The following is a 17,030-nucleotide window of genomic DNA, read 5'->3' on the forward strand; positions in this document are numbered from 1 at the left end:
TGTAGATTGTACCAGAAAAATATGAGGACTTTTTACTCTTTGGAGCATTTTTCGAAGCTACCATGATTGACCGGAAGATTGGAGATAAACCCATTAGCTTTGAAGTGTCTATTGGTAAGTGCAGATAAGCACAGTGCCTGGCACCTGGTGTAGACCTTGTATCCATTTCATGAGTAAGTGAGTTAGGGCCTTACTTGCCAATGATAGTGATCTGGTGGCAGTTTACACGTCAGAAAACAATAATTACTTGTTCACTCTTGTGTCACTAGGTAAGGACTAGATTTATTTTCATACTTTAAAGAAAGGATTAAGAGTATGATTTGGTTTCAGACAGACGTGGGTTACTAACTAATCCTGGTTCCATTACCTTAGGCTCACTTAATTTCTCTGAGTCTCAGTTTCTTCATCTGTAAAATGGTAATAATAACTTCTCACAGAGCTATTACAAGGGTTTAACAAGCTAACGCAGGCTGGTGCCAGGCACACGGTGGGTACTGTCGTCACTGAGTCTCAGCAATTTTCCTGGGCTGACATACATCTAGGAAAACCATTCCGAGAAAGGGCATTCCGTCCGAGGAGGTCTTGATTCACATTCAGGAAGCTGTACTTCAGAAGAAGAAATAGAGATGGAATCCACTTAATTTGGAACTTGAGTTGTTTTTACAAAAGAGAACGTGACGTAGAAGTAGATGACGGCTCATTGTCATTGCCAATCTTAATTCTTTGGTCTGACCATCCCTCCTTCCACCTTCAGACTGAGATCTTATTTCCCTGCCCTGGATCCCTTATGCCAAGCAGCCCAATTCTGCTTGTTGACACCCGGTTCCTCTCCCCTCGCTCCTGCCTCTGCAGGTAATTTTGGGAACTTGATTGATGGAGGGTCCCATCACGGGAGCAGGAAGAAGTCAGCCGAGTCAGCCGAGGAAGATACCCTTCCGCTGCTGCACGAAGGAGAAAGGGACGCAGCCCACGAGGTCACCATCCCTATGGTCTCCAGCACTCACCCAGAGAAGCCGCTCGTGACAGAAGGGAACAGGTAGGAGACACGGCAGAAGCAACAGTTTCTGATGGCGGAGGTCTGACCGGTTTCAGGAACCGTTTGATTTAGTTCTTCCCTGAAACCAGAAACATCATTTTTTTTAAATCTCAGTTATGGGAGCAAGTACAAACAGGGGCAACATGACAAGTGCCACGTTATTAAATCCTTAGTGACCTGCTGACAACTGTCCAGATGACAGACACATGCAGGTAATTCATTTAAGGGCAGAGCAATGGTGGTGGCTATTCTTATTGTATCTGAAGCCCTCTTTATTCTATACCTTTGAAGCATAACAAGGTAGGAAAGTCAGAATTTGAAATTTCCATCGAAATCCTATTAACAATTATTACATTGATCTGAGTTCTGTGCTATTATGTAAACTCAATTTAGTAGAATTATTGAATACATCATTTCTTATTTTATTTTGCTACAGTCAAACTGAAGAACTCACAAAACGATTGTCAGCCACCAGAAAAGACTTTCAGAAAATAGCCGAGTGCCTACATGCGCCCTCACTGATCTTTAATCTATGTGAAATTTTGACATGCAAAGAGGAGTGAAATTATAGATTTCTAAGAAAGTGCTGTCAAGCACCAACCAAGTGATTTATGAGAAGGGAAAGCCACACACAGTGAGAGTCCTCTGTGTTCAGAGCCTCGTGCTCAGAGCCAAACGTTATCATCTCCGGGGAGGCTCGTAAGAGAGCCCTGCTCTCCCCACCTACGAACGAGGAGACTGGACCCACTCCTCCAGGGCCTGTCCGTCTCTCCGCTCGTCTCCACGTGGACTCTGTCTGCGCACGGACCCAGGGCTCACTGACCGCTCTCAGGAAAACGAGGACTCACAATCTATTTTCCCCGACGGCCCTCTTTCCCGAGCAGCAGATCCAAACTTTCCTGCTCGGGTGTCCCATAAATTATTCACTGGGCTCACTGTCCACAGAGACGGCTTTGCCCCTCTTCCTGTCTTTTCTATCCCACAGCCTGGTGCCACCAACTTCTGAGTCCTCCGAGCCACGAATCGGAATGTTACTGATTGTTCTCTTTTTTCCTTCCCACCCACATCCACTCAGTGATCAAGTCTGGTCAATTCTAGTCCTTATGTATTTCTCATGCCTACTGCCATTTCTGCCTGTCGGCATCTTCGCCTTCTACCTGACTTGGATGTTCTGCAAGAGATTCACCACAGTATCTGTCTGAACCAGTGACTCCCCTAATTGACGTCATCTGTTGGTTGCCTGTGGCTTTCGAGATGAGTTTCAGAGGTCATAGAGTGTTGTTCAGTCCCCGTCTACTTCTCGACCATCCTCTCCAGCACGCAATGGGCCTGGCAGTTTCCCAAACACATCCTGCTCTCTGCTGCTTTTCGGCCTTTTAAACATCTCTTTCCTTTGCCAGGCAACAGATCCCCTCCTCAGAACTGCCGGCTCCTATTACCCTTCAAGAAGAAGCCCAAGTGTCCTTCCCTGCATCCCCAGTCTGGTCGGAATTTCTAGACTCACCTCCTTTAAGCACTGATCGCACTGCATTCAGATGTGTGGACTTGTCTGTCTCCCTGAGACCGTGAGACCGTGAGCCCTCCGAGGGCAGGGCCCGCGTCTTCCGTTCCCCACCGAGCTGCGGTCCTCTCATTTCTGAGCGCGCCCTACACTTGCCAAACCCTGTCTCTCCCACGGACCACTTTCCTCCTCCCATGGATCACTTTCTTTGGGGTCTTGGTTGTTTTAATGGTTTCTCTGTCCTCTTTCAAAACCGAGGGCATCAATGAGTGGATCCTGTAACAGGGTCTGTAGCTCTGGGAGACTTCCCTGAGCTACTCAGAAGTAATCTGCATCCTTCCCCTGGGCCCAGGCAGCGAGAACATCCTCCTCCTTGTTAGACTAGCTTCTTGACTGTTGGTGAGAATGTCAGGGCGTCTAGTGTGGGAAGGGCATGGGAGGAGAGGAGAGATCTCAAGGCGCCCTCGGTTGGACCTCATATTAGTGCTGCCAGCTGGCTCAAGGAGACCAAAATAGGTGATGCTGGTGCTTGGGGGGCTTTCTGTATATTTCTCAGTCACTATATTGAGGCTCTGTCCACATAGTGGCAAGCCAGGGTGACAGAAACTGTATTGGAAGATCCTCTGTCTATAGCAGACCCCTACAAACATGTGCACACACATGTATGCACATGCGCACAGAGTGACCACACGCATGTGCACACACATACATACTCATACATAGTTTACTTGTCTGTTGCCTCCATTAAAATACCACCTCATAAGAGGGTGGCCTAGAATGCCACTTAAAATATCACCTGAGTTTGTTCTGGGCTTTCCAGTTTTACAAGGCACTTGTACTCGCATGCACTTTCTGTATCGGGCTGGAGCTCAGGAATGAGATTGGAGCACAAGACATCTAATGATGGGACACCGTTTGAGTCTCAGAATTCCAGGCCTACCCTTGCCCAAGGTCACAAGGCTGGTCATGTGTCAGGCAGCTAGTCAAACTGGCAGTTTCCTCTTTCCACTGGCAACATGGTGCCTCCCATCTGCCGTCCTCCATCTGCACTGTAATCTACCTGAGGAAGCACAGCGTCCTGGTCCACGCGGACCCAGTAAGACCCAGAGGACTCTGAGAACCAAAGAGACAAAGGCCTTGGACATCATTAGCACAAAATAATTCAAACCGAAGAAAACTTGGAACAGTACAACCTTAAGAGGGAATTTATTTAGTTGCAAGATCCTCAGTGCAATAATCTTAAAAGGAGATAAAAGAAAGAGCAGTTTAGTTTCTAATCTTTTTTACTTTTTTTTTTTTTTTGTTCTCTTGTTGTAATAATAACAATCTCAGTTTCTGCCAAGAATTTATTTGGCTTCTCTTCTGAATGGACACCTGCTGGTTTATATTCTGCAGAATAGACCACAGGGCAGCTTTGCTAGTCTTACGGTCTCCAAAAGGATACAGGTTGGAGAGCTAGAAAGAACAACTGCGCATTCTTTCAGGCTGAAGTTCTCTTTAGCTTTTTGGAACGCAAACAAAACTTGCTTCCTCTTTATCTCTCATTCATATTCTCTTTCTCTCTCTCTCTCTCTCTCTCCCTCTCCCTTTTTCCTTCCCTCCCATGAGCATGTGACTCCAAACACTGTCCACATTCATCAGGGCCACCTGTCCCACCATACCCATTCCAAGAAATTTACTTTGGCCTTCTAGGTGTTTGTGGGAGAATGACAGGTGGGTTCGGGGGAAAACCTGGTTAAGAATTTAATACTTTAGCTGTCAAGAGTCAGGGAACTTCAGCTTTTTGCTACCCCTCTTCCACCTTACCTGCCTTCACACCCATCCCTTTCCTCCTTGGGAAGCGAAATTACAAATTAGATCCTTCTTGTCTTCAGTCTCACTCTGTTAACTATATTTTTCTCATCAGCATTTGAGTATATCCAACAGTCATCCTCAAAATTCTCTTTGGCTCTACACTTCCCCTTCTAGCTCCTTTGCCATCCCTCTTGTCCTTTCTTAGCTAAGTGAGTCACCTGCATTATTAGCACTAATACCTAGCAACGATAAGTATTGGATAGGTGGATGGATGGATGGCTGGATGGATGGATGGATGGCTGGATGGATGACTGGATGGATGGATGACTGGATGGATGGATGACTGGATGGATGGATGACTGGATGGATAGATGACTGGATGGATGGATGACTGGATGGATGGATGACTGGATGGATGGTGAGCCATGGACTGCTGAAGTTGAGTTTGAGGCACATATCCTCATCCTCATTAATAATGTACCCCCTTACATTTCTCTAGCGATTTCAGTGTATAAATGCATTCACATCTGTTATCTCAGTTGGTCCTTACAGAATGCCTAGCATATAGTCTCTAAAGGAAAAATGTTAGTTTTTCTCCCTATTTTCCCTCTTGATTTAAACCTTTCTCTTTGAAGAAGGCTTGCCTGATGAGTCCTGCCCTCTGGTGATCCTTTCTAAGCTTTGCCTTGGGGGTGAGAGTGGCAGCTGTTAGTACTTCTCCATTGTAGCCACATAACTGTTCCTTGATTATTGTTTACTAGTCCCCAATTATAGACTAAGAATGAAATTAATAGTTTGATAGTTTTGTCATCAGTCTTCCCTTGCCCCACAAAGAACATACAAAATATAAACATATGGTTGGAATTGCCTGAAATACACTGATTGTCAACTAACTTCCAGACCTAACATGTTTTCATAGGAATTACAACTACTTGCCATTTGAGGCCAAGAAGCCCTGTGTCTACTTCATCAGCTCTTGGGGAGACCAGACATTTAGGCTGCACTGGTCCAACATGCTGGAGAAAATGGCAGACCTGCTGGTAGGTGATGGGTTTGAACATTAGGAAGCTGGAGGCAAAAGGATTTTTTTTTATGAACCCAGTAGAAGGTCTTGACCTCAGTTTAAATACAAATAAGTTGAGGCTGATGCATTTGGAGGACACATGGCTCCTACTCTGTAAACCCAGGGGAATGAGAATACATTTTTCAAAATCTCCGGACTTTAAATCAAACTACCCAAGTTCAAATCCCTGCTCTGCTCATTACAGATACAGGACCTAGCATAGATGGTTTTCCTAATCTCCAAAGGGCAGAGGATTGATAACTTTCTCACAAAATCGATAGATCCTGGCTTCAACTAACGCAAAATCCTAAGCCCCTAACTTGGTAGATGATCTTCTGCAAGATCGGGCCCTGCTGCCCCTCCAGTCCAATCTCTCACACACCCTCCTCCTGCCTTTGCTCCAAGCACAATGGTCTCCTTTCGGTTTCTCAAAAAGACCAGGTGCCTGTGTGCCTCACAGCCACTTCCATGTCACTCTGTCTCCCTGGGCTGCTTTCGCCACCTTGCTTCTGTGTAACGCAGTCAATCCCCAGCTCCGGTGCGAGCATTTCCTCAGAGAAGCCTTCTGACCCCCGCCCCACTGTCCTCTCCCACAGCACCTTGTCCTCCAGAGTTCCTGCCACAATTTACAATTGTCTATTTTTCATTCCCCATTGTTCTGTGGCATCTAGCATAGCACCTGGCACCTGAGACGAGCTAAAGAATGTTTAGAGGCATTAAATGTGTGAAAGTATTAGAGGCATTAAATGTGTGAAAGTATTCAAAACCGGGTTGATACGCAGCAAATGGTAGGTTGCTCCACCCAGCTCCCTGGGGGGAACGAGGACCAGGAGCACCTTCCTTCCTTCACTGATTCCTCTTCTTCTGCTCTTGTATTTCTCTGTCCGCCCCACACATCCCATGGGAGTTGCTGTCCGCTGCGCTGCTCCCTGCCCCATCGTGCCTCATGAGACGATCCTTGTCTCATTCCTCTCATTCCTTGAAAACCTACCCTAAGTGAAAAACATATTTCTCTCCCTTGTTTCTTTATAATCCTGTCTCTAACTGTGTAGAACAAAGTAGTGCCTCTGGCCTTGGGGTAGTAGAATCTGAAAGCTATTGTGGAGGCCAGGTTTGCTGTCACACCATGTGGAAGGCACAGATTGACAGATTCAAGGGCTGGTCTTGCTTCTCCTTCAGGCAAAACAGAGAGTTCATTTCTGAAAGACTTGACAAAACAAATCAGAATCTTCTCCTAGTGGCCACGGTGGCCTTTAGCACTTACTTCTAATTCCTTTCTCAGTGCCAGCCAGGATCCTTGCCATGCTTGGCATAGTGAGGCTAACCTAGTTGAATGTTCACTAAACACCAAGCACTGTTGGAAGTTCACACCTCCCTGTAGTGCTATAGATGGGTACTATTATTATCCCATTTTACAGATAAGGTAACCGGGCATAAGGCAGTTAGGCCACCTGATAAGCCTTAGATTTGATGTAAGTGGTCTGACCCCAAGCATAAATCTTTAACCACTCCACAATGTTGCCTGTCCTTCTAGTGAAGATGGAAAGAGGGAGACATGACCCTAGGCATGTGAGAGAGGATATAGTTTTTATTAAGTCTAGCAAAGTGCACAACATGTACACAGTCCCTTGGGTGCCATTTTCCCCCAAGCCCCTGAATGGCATCCTAGAATTTAGGCCCAAAAGGAAAAGTACAATTATTAAGTACAGGCACATAGCCATTGCCATATACAACCTGTACTTTTTGCCCCAAACACCCTACCCCTGACCCAAAACCCCTATAATCAGAAGTACTGATAACTTTCTAAATTCAGAAGTTATTCAATATGATTATATATCTATATGACCAACTGGCTTGAACATTCCTTTTGAAGTTTTCAATAATTATATTTCATTTACTTTGTCAGGTATTTCTCATAATATTAGCTTTTCCCACGGTAGACTCTAAACAAATGGTACCCAGTTAGGGAATGGATATTGGACAGAAACAATGAGTTTGAGCAACACAGGAGAAGGCTTGAATCTGGACTAATTCCAGTTAAGAAAAGGAAGTTTCTAAGTTAACACGCAGCAGCCTTTCCCAGCTCAGATACAAGAGAGTGAATAGTTAAATCATCATCATCATCATCATCATCATCATCATCATCATCATCTAAATATTATTTCTTGGATGTTACCAATAATATCTTTACTCTGATGTCTCTTTTCTACCTCTCATCCCTCTACCTCTGTGGTTTGTTTTCAGGAAGAAAGTATAGAAGAAGTGAAAGAATTGATCAAGATTTCAGAGGAAGGCCCGGAAGAGAAAATGAAGATGGTGCTCAATGATTTCATTAGTCAAAGCAGGTACCAGCTGGCACGTGGGGCGCTGAGCTTGAATAGAATCACCTATTAATTACCTTAGAAAATAAGTGATTTTATATGTGTTCAGTTGGGCATTTTATAGTGTTATATCTTTGTTTTTTTTTTCAGTAATTTGGTTGGCACTGGTGGGCTCACTGTTGCTTTCTGACCCATAAACAACTTAGAAAAAAGGGACAGAGGTAAAAAGAGAAGAAAAGAAAGACATGGCTGAGACTCTTTATGAAATAAGAAAAATGCTAGTCATGTTAGTGCCACCACGGTTCTTTGCATTTGGTAGACACTCAACTATTTGAAAATGAGCTGGATAAGTCATATCAAATACTATTTAATAGAATTTGTCATGTAACACATTGATAAGAACCAATTAATGACTCTTTTTCAGGCAGTGGACAAAACAATAAAAGATCCAAAAGTAGCTACCTATTACTAACAAAATAACCCTTCAATTTCATGACTTAACACAGAATTTAGTATCTCACAGTTTCTGTGGGTCACGAATCCAGGTGTGGGCTTAGCTGGGTCCTTTGCTCTGAGCCTCTCACAGACTGTACTCAAGGCTTCCACTGAGGCTGCAATCATCTCAAGGCTCAGCTGGGAAGGATTTGCTTCCAAGATCACTCACGTGGCTATGCGCAGAATTCAGTTCCTCATAGACTGTTGGATGGAGGACTTCGGTTCGTTCATAGTGGTTGGTTGGAAGTCAGCCTCAATTCCTTGGCACATGGCCCTCTCCAAGCTCCCTCGCACAGCATGACGGCTAACTTCATCCGAGAGAGCAAGTGAGAAGAGTCAGAGAGGACATGCCAGCAAGATGGAAGTCACAGTCTTTTAAGACCTGATCTTGGAAGTGACATCTCATCACCCTTGATGTATTCTATTATGAGCAAATCACTAGGTCCGGCGTACATTCAAAGGGAGGGAATTACACAATGGCAAGAATAGTGGTGGGGTGGGGGGGATCATCTTACAGGCTATCTACCGTAAGGAAACACTTGGACTAATTCTTAAAATTAATTAGGTAGTACTGGGGCAAAAATGAGTATTTGTCAGAATGGAATTAATGGAGAAGGGGTAGAGATCTGTTTGATGGAAGGCAAAAACTAGTAGGTAGGGGATAGCAAAATTCTGGTGTTGTTTTATAAATTCTGACTTTCCTAATTCTCAACTCTCCAAATGTTTTTACTTTTAAAAAATAAGAAAGCAAAGAAACAAGGATGTAGTTTTGTCTATCTTAATTTCTTGCCTGTTTTTATTGTAGAAGCAATATATATATATATATCAATGCTACTCCTGCTGTGAGCTAAGTGCCACCTGCAATTCCTTTTAAGCATCTTTAAAAAGCTTCATGATCTCATATTTTTAGAAACTGCTCGTAGGCAAATTAATAGCTCAATAACTTTTCTATATAAGGGGTTACTCGAAGTGATAATCATTCCTCTTTCAAGTTTGCAATCAACTGAAAAAATATTCATGAGGTTCAGATAGAGATGACAGTTAGTTTTATATTTGATAAACCTGGATTCAAGACAGTAGCTTGGACCTGAGGTCACCGCGAGCTTCCTGGTCACCCTGGTCCATGGATAAGCAGCTGGACATCAGGTCTGTCCCCCAGAAGGGACGGACCATGGAGATGAGGAGGCTGCACATGGCCGACGGCAGGCTGGGTCTGAAAGATGAACAATAAACAGAAACATGTGCCATGGTCGTTTACTTTGATTTCGATCAAGAAATAGATTATTTTTCCCCTCTGTGAGGTAAGGAGAGAGATGAGAATCAGAAGTGTCCACCAGGCGTTCCTGTGCGGGGCCATCCTGTGAAAACAAATCTCTCTTCAGAATAGAATCCTTTTAATTCTTTTTCAAAAGTAAGAGAAAACGTAACTTGACTAACACGCCCAAAGAGAAGTGGTGACGAGGCCTTCAGGGGCCACAGGCCGGCCTCTGGCACAGCGCCCCTCACTGGGGCATGTGGGATTTTAAAGTTCCTCTTTTGTTTCTTTTGTAATTGATCTGCTTTCATCACAGAATTACCAATTGATCATCTTACCAAAAAAAAAAAAAAAAAAAAGACAAGACTATATAAAGTAAAAGTTTTCTCAATTCTTTCTCTAATCCCACTCTCCAGAGAGTCATTTGATTTGTCCTCCTGGATTTTTTTCGTATGCCCTTGCAAACTCACACATATTTATAAAAATACTATATTTCTTCACAAATGATATCACACACCTTGTTCAGCAGGTTGTTTTTTCACTGAACACTATATCACTGGCATCTTTTTATCGCAGGGAACAATAGTCATCCTCCATATTCAGTCCATGACCTGTATCAAATAAATATTGACTAGGCCCTGATACTGAAGTTGTTGCCATTTATTTGCTCCTATTAACAATGTCACAATAAACAGTACTCTCTAAATACACTCTTATAAAAACTTTCAGTTATTTTTGCAGGATAGAATTCTAGTGTGATTTTTGGATCAAATTACATAGACATTTAAATTTTGACAGATGCTGTCGCATTGCTTAAATAAAGGAGGAGAGAGACTATTGCCCCAAATCTTCACCAACCTTGACTATTATCACACTTTTTAATAGATAAAAATGGTATTAATTTTAATTTGCATTTAAGTTATCCCTAATTAGGACAATATCTCATTTCTCCAAGTTTTAAAGCCATTTATATTCCTTTTCATTGGAATTAATAACTTTTACCATTTTCCCATTGAATACATTTTAACTTCATCTCTCAAAATGTTACTACTATGTCCTTTGTACAGTTTTAAAAAGGTGAAGACATATGCCAGTGTTGAGTCTAAATCTTTGCTTTACAAACAAAGTTTCAGGACCTTTTGGTGTGTGTTAAATTTGTAAGATGAAGGAAAACTGCATTATTCTGTGTTCGTGGTTGTGAACTTGGACGGCAATCACAATAGGTATGCGCTGAAAGGAAGTGGAAAAACAAACATCTATTTCTCATGTGGGGTCTGGGCATCGTCTTACCCAGAGGAGAGAAAATATCTCATTTTGTCTCTTAGAAAAGTTAGGGCATCATTGCTTAATCCTAAATGAAAAATCTTGGTTCTGTGGCTTCATCAGCTTTCTTATTGTATTGCAGAAAGTGTAGTTGCAAATCTCTGGAATTATATAAGTGAATTTTCACTAAGTAGGTTTCAAAATCGTTATTCTTCTCTTCTAGTGCCTTTATCTCTGAAGCAGAAAAAAACCCTAAGATGTCGAACCAAACCACTTTAGATAAGAAACGACTTACGCTTTGTTGGCAGGAGCTGGTATGTGAATATCTATTTATACTTTGAACAGAATTAAAACACGCGCTTTTAAAATAAACCTCATAGATGAGGCATAGGTCACAGACTACGTGAGGATAAGGTTCTCAAGGTCATATGTTTACGTGATATAGAGGCATGAGTGAGAAGGGAATTTATGGGTGATTTGGAAAGTGACTAGCATTTACAAGGATGAACTAGAAGCTGACCTATCCTACATTTTATCCTGATGACTTTTCCTCTTGCTCATTTTCTTAAAATTTGTATTTTGTCAAAGGCTGTAGATTCTTTCCTTTGACCTTCTGCCTCACTAGCTGAGATGCTGATGATGCTGATGATGGTGATGATGATGAGGTTAATAATAATAATAACAACAACAACTCTTCTTCCTCTTTTTGGTTTCCTCTTCCTCTTCTTAAGAATTGTGTGAAAAGTCGTAAGCGCTTCTCGAGAACAGGACTGTAGCTGATTCCTCTGTTTTGTGGAGACCCTGCTCAGTGAGTGCTGTGTGCCTTATAGATGCTCAGTCCCTTTTTAATGAGTGATGACGGAGAGTGCCAGACTGAGTCAGACCCTGGATTATCTCACCTTGAAACTTTGGTTCCAGCAATGGCCCCACATCCTTCCATGGCACCACCAGCTACACTTGTTGCTCCAATGAGAAACCTAAGAATCAACTTCAAATCCTTATCCCTCACCAAAACAGTCAGTTTGACCCCGGACCCTGTTGACTCTGCCCCTTAGACTCTGAGACTTCACTGCTTCATCCCCCAGATGCACTGCCCAAATCGAGTGCCTGAGTGTCTCTGGCCTAGACTGTTGCAGTAAACTTCTCCCAACCCATCCTTCCTACCACAACCAGAGTGGACTTTCTAAAACACAAACCTGACTAGATCACTCTTGCTTAAAAAAAATCACTGGAGTCTCTCAATCATTCACAGGACAAAGTCCAAGTTTCCATGCGTGAAGTCACGGGCCTTTCACCGTCTGGCTCCACCCGAGCATCTCCCATCACTCCCTTCCTGTGCATCTATGCTCCAGCAGCTCTGAACCCTCACTAATCATGTGCCTTTAGGAGTAATTGTTCCCACGGTCTGAGCTGTCTTTTTCTTCTTATCGTCTGATGAGTTCTATTCATTTTTGAGACTCAGTTTAAAGGTCGTATCACCCATAAAACCCAGCTTTGCCCCTCTCTGGTCCCATGATGTTTTGCACATTTTAGTACTTGCCTATGTTGCTTTGACTTCGCCCAACAGTCCAAGTCACAGGGGAAGGAAGCAGGTGCCCTCCCCCTGTCCTAGCCTTTGGCTGCTAGGATAGGTAGTGCCTGGTACACTGCAGGTGTTCAGTCCTCCCAATCCACCTGTACGGAGAAGGTTTCCTGTACCAGGTGCTGGGAGCACAAAGCTATAAGTACTCGGTGCTTGTCCTTGAGGAATTTACTGATTTCTCAAGGAAACAATTTATTGACTGGTTTATTCATTCCACAAACATTTATTTAACACCTGTTATGTGCCAGGAACTCTGCCAGACACTAAACATATAAGGTAAGAACAAGACAAAGGTGGCCCCTGTCCAAGTGAAGTTTACATTTTATTGGAGAATATAGAAACTAGACAGGTAAACAACGGATACATAAAAATGGTTACAGGGTATGATGATGAAGGAAATCTTAAAAGGCCACGAAATACAGTGGTGACACTGAAATTGAGGCCGGAGAGGAAATCAGCCATGCAGGGTCTAGAAAGAACATTTGAGCAAGAGGAAGCCCCAAGCACTCAGTCTTCAAAATGAACTTGAGGGCCTCCTGAGGGCCAGCATGCCTGGGGCGCAATGAGTGAATCACTGTGAGAAGGAGTAGTAGGCAGGGCCTACCCACTTGGGGCCTTTGAAATCACTGCCGACTGTTTGGGTTTTTCCCCAAGCACATCAACGTGGGCCGAGTGACTGAATCGAAGTGAACACTTCTAGATGTTTCACTCACACTGAGCTTCTTGGCAGCATTTCTCAAATGATGCCAACATGATCTGGAAGCACCCGCCAGGCCTCTAGGAAGAGGTGGTGAGAGCAGTGATTAAAGACGTGGACTCTGGACCCAGCCGAGGTCAACCCCAGCTCCACAGTCAGCGGCCACGTCACCCTATTTTCCCAGCTGTGAAGTGGGAATGGTCATGCCTCCCCCAGTGGCCGAGGTTGCTATGAGGAGCAACGAGGATCAGTACAGCAGTTAGAACATCGCCTGCAACAGAGCAAAAGCTCGGTACATTCTAGCTGATCTTAATATAGTTGTTGCTGAGCTTCTGAAAGATTAGATTTGGGTCTTGTCTGCCAGAGCTATGGGACCTTGACAAGATGCTGCCTTTTCTAGGCCTTAGCTTCTTGTCTGTCAGACAAAAGTGAGATGATATCCACTGCCTCCCTATGTCTACGAAGTTTCTATTAAATGGGCAGTGACATTTCTATTAAAGGGGCATAGTCCTGAAACAGCCCTCATGAGTGGCTCAATGTGGAGCTGGCAAACGCCTTCAGAAGTCTCCAGCAACAGGACAGAGTGCTCGTTGTCCAAATTTCTGGAAAGATCAGCACTGACTCTTGTCTTGTTTTAGGAGGCGATGGCCAAGAAGGCTCAGGGGATCCTTCAGCAGCAGAAGAAAAAGCTCTCTCTCAATGAAATGATCTGTGAAGCTCAACAGTTGGTGGAAAAAATTCGCTTTCTTGTGGATGAGGTAATCAACTCTGAGAGCACACCTCACTTGGGAGATTAGCCCGGATGTCCTCCTGGGGATGTCCGAATGTCTGATAAAAACGAGAGATGGAGCGAAGCTTCCGCCCGAACTCTGCTGAGCGGAGCAGGCACCATTAGTTCTGAGGCCAAAAGGGAGATTTAAAAAATGAGCCAAACATCTACAACTTTATCGATGTTTTTAATGAAGCCTGAGAATTCAGCAGAAATAAAAAGCATGCTCCTTAATGGACTAGAGAAAAGTCAAAATTAACATGGGACCTTTGATAAGTTTTCAATCCTAAGAGGATTTAAACTCATGTCCAGTAAAGGGCAAATCAGTTTCTCATTTTTTAGGTTGGTAGTAACCAGTATCTTCGGATGATTTCTAGAAGGATCTAGAAAGGTCCTTATACTTGCTTCTATCAGATCCTGGGTTTCGCGAGAGAAGGTTTTAGGAAGAGGTACAGATGTACTGCTTCTGTTCCCAAAAGCTGTATTTCTCGCTGTAAATCAGTTATTCTCTGAAGGCATAATACACAGTGAGATAGGCAGTGATTTTAGTAGATGCGGAGATTTTAATAAACACCCAGAAGGCTCAAACCAGGCATCAGGGCTTCGGGTCTGTGACTGACCAACCTGTGGCTGAGAAACCTCCACAAGGATGTGTTTGTTTCCACGATAAGGGAGAACGTATTGATTACAGTAGAGCATTACAGGCTTTGAAATCAAGAGCATCTGCTTTCAGCCCAGTGATATAGAAGCCTAGTTTATGACAATATACTTCCCCTTGTTTTGGTAGCTATGTGGGCTCAGAAATGTGCATTTCAAACACTCACAACATAATGGGGCTCTTGGCAGGGATTTCTGCTATTCCTATCTCGACTAGCTCAGCTCTAAAGTCTAATTTTCCGTATAATTTAGTCAAGTTTCTCCCAAATAACCACCTAAAATGGAGTTAAATACTTGCAATTTTATTTTATGTATAAAGTCTCTTGTAGAATTGTTTTTACTTCATTAAGAGCAAATGACATTTATCGGGGGTTTCTTATGCAAATATTCTGAAAATGTTATAGGAGTTTTCTTATGTGAATATTCTGGAAATGTTACCAGGTTCTTAGCCAGCTGATGCTTGAACCTAAATAAGCATTACGAGATTTTAATAACAACCAAAAATCCATGGGAGGGTGTGGAAAAATGTTTATTCTACAGAAGGAGAAAAATAGAACACCAAAAATGCCGAATCATGAATTCAATTTGCATATCCTCAAAGCACAGTGAGTAGTTGGGCAAACGGGTTCACAGGTACTGCTAAGGCTTTCTCTTTTCAGAGAAGCTACACTGAATGTGCTTCATTGCATAGATGTCTAACTACCTCGATGGCTAAAGTCAAAGGATTTATTTTGCAGAAAGGTACTGTTCCATGCGCTTGTTAAACACCAACCTGTCCAACCCATCCCCCTCCGCCCCTGCAGCCACAGCACACCATCCCCGATGTCTTTCTCTGGCTGCTCAGCAACAACAAGAGAGTGGCGTATGCCCGCATCGCCTCCAGAGACCTGCTGTACTCCCCCGTCAGGGAGCAGAGGGGCAAACACTGCGGCACCATCAAAACGCACTTCCTCAAAGTAAGTCTGCGCTGCTTCTGACTCAAAGATGGGAGATCTCTGTTTCTCCTGGGTCACTCGGCCTTCTTAGTGTGTGTCCATATCTCTGACTCTTCCCCAGGGCTTTCAAAGGTCTGAGGACAACCAGAATACCTTGCTCCCTCTTGATTCAAATTGCGATTCTGTAGACTACCCGGAAGTCGAACACTTTTCAATTCTTATGTCATCAGAAACATATACGTTTTCTTTTTTAACCTAGTGGGTGCACTTCACAGCTACTTTAATTTTCACTTTTTTGATTACTAGGAAGAATGAACATTGTTATATTAGTTTCCTCTCTATTTTTTCTCTTGTGTAATTTGTCTATGGCATCTCTCACATGAGTTCGTCCATATTTAAAAAACAGATTTCAAAGAAAATTATAACAGAAGAGGCTTATGTTCCACAGAACTGCTATTTCAGGATTGCTGGTGGCTTTATTTATTTATTTAGTCAACGCTTGGTTGACCTCACAGATTGCAAAGACCTTGTCGGCTTACAATCCCTTATTTTTTTATTTTTTATTTTTCACACCTACAGCACCTGGTCTTCCTAGGTGGCTTGTGGCTTTAAGTTATAAAAACATGATAGTATTTTCAAGTTGGGTCCCTGAGCCCTTCATAAAACAGGGTCTCCTGATGCCACATGAGTAGACACCCATAGGTACAATCTCTGGATGGATTCTACTGTTTCTAACTCAAGATTTGGGCCTTTCTTGAAGACCCTGGGTGTTTTACCTCTACTACAAAGAAATGTCTACCCCAGTAGTAGACTTGAGCCAATATGGAGAAAGAGTCATCCAAAGGTTTCACACTCACCAAGGACTAACAGCAAGAGTGTGTGGTTCGACGAATTAACTTTACCCAGCTCTTTGTAGACTGTTCTGCCAATTTCAGTTCGGATTTCTTGCTATACCGTAATTAGTCTTCTACTGCCCCAGGAATAGGGTGACGAGGCTCAAAACCATGCCATATGAAGGAATAATGAAGAGATAGCAATGCGTAATAGAAGATTTGACAGCATGACTGAGACTGTGTTTGTAGGGCTACCACGTGGAAGATGGAGTGTGTGTGTGTGTGTGTGTGTGTGTGTGTGTGTGTGTGCGCGCATGCGTGCATGTGTGTTTCCAGAGAGTAGAACCAGCATGGAACCCACAATAGCCATTCAGAAAAATAGTTCTCTAAATGGAAGTTCATAATGGGTTCCTCATCCTTGAGGTGTCAACAGAGGCTGGACAACGGCTTGCTATAAATATGGCAGTCAGCAGCTAGTTTGGAGAGTCTGTAAGAGCCAGCCAGTTGCTGGAGTCCACCATAGGTGTGATGGTTAAACGTTGCAGACAGAGGAGGCAGTATGGAGTAAAAGTTGAATGCGTGGGCTTTGTAATCAGGTGAATCTGGATTAGAATTTGCATTAGTTTGCTAGGGATGTTGTAACAAAATACCACTGAGTGGTTTAAACAACAGAAATGTATTATCTCACAGTTCCGAAGGCTGAAGTCTGAGACTGAGATGTCAGCAGGGCCATGGTCCCTCTGGAAGTGACAGGGAAAAATTTGTTACTAGTTTCCGGCAGTTCCTAGGTTTGTGGCATGACTCCGATCTCCACGTATCCACATACCAT

General features: G+C 43.3%; 1 protein-coding gene across 1 annotated transcript in view; it reads left to right on the top strand.

Annotated features, from left to right (window-relative positions):
• The window catches only part of FER1L6 (fer-1 like family member 6), a 103,022-nt gene that overhangs the window by 28,287 nt on the left and 57,705 nt on the right, over positions 1-17,030 (top strand). Inside the window, exons 11-17 of the mRNA XM_011360828.1 lie at positions 6-114; positions 853-1,036; positions 5,251-5,371; positions 7,639-7,739; positions 10,952-11,042; positions 13,646-13,765; positions 15,237-15,389. Coding sequence (XP_011359130.1) covers positions 6-114; positions 853-1,036; positions 5,251-5,371; positions 7,639-7,739; positions 10,952-11,042; positions 13,646-13,765; positions 15,237-15,389 — 879 coding nt within the window. The remainder of the gene's footprint in view (positions 1-5; positions 115-852; positions 1,037-5,250; positions 5,372-7,638; positions 7,740-10,951; positions 11,043-13,645; positions 13,766-15,236; positions 15,390-17,030) is intronic.

The sequence above is a fragment of the Pteropus vampyrus genome, unplaced genomic scaffold (assembly GCF_000151845.1).
Source record: "Pteropus vampyrus isolate Shadow unplaced genomic scaffold, Pvam_2.0 Scaffold59, whole genome shotgun sequence".
In the NCBI taxonomy this organism is placed as follows: Eukaryota; Metazoa; Chordata; class Mammalia; order Chiroptera; family Pteropodidae; genus Pteropus; species Pteropus vampyrus.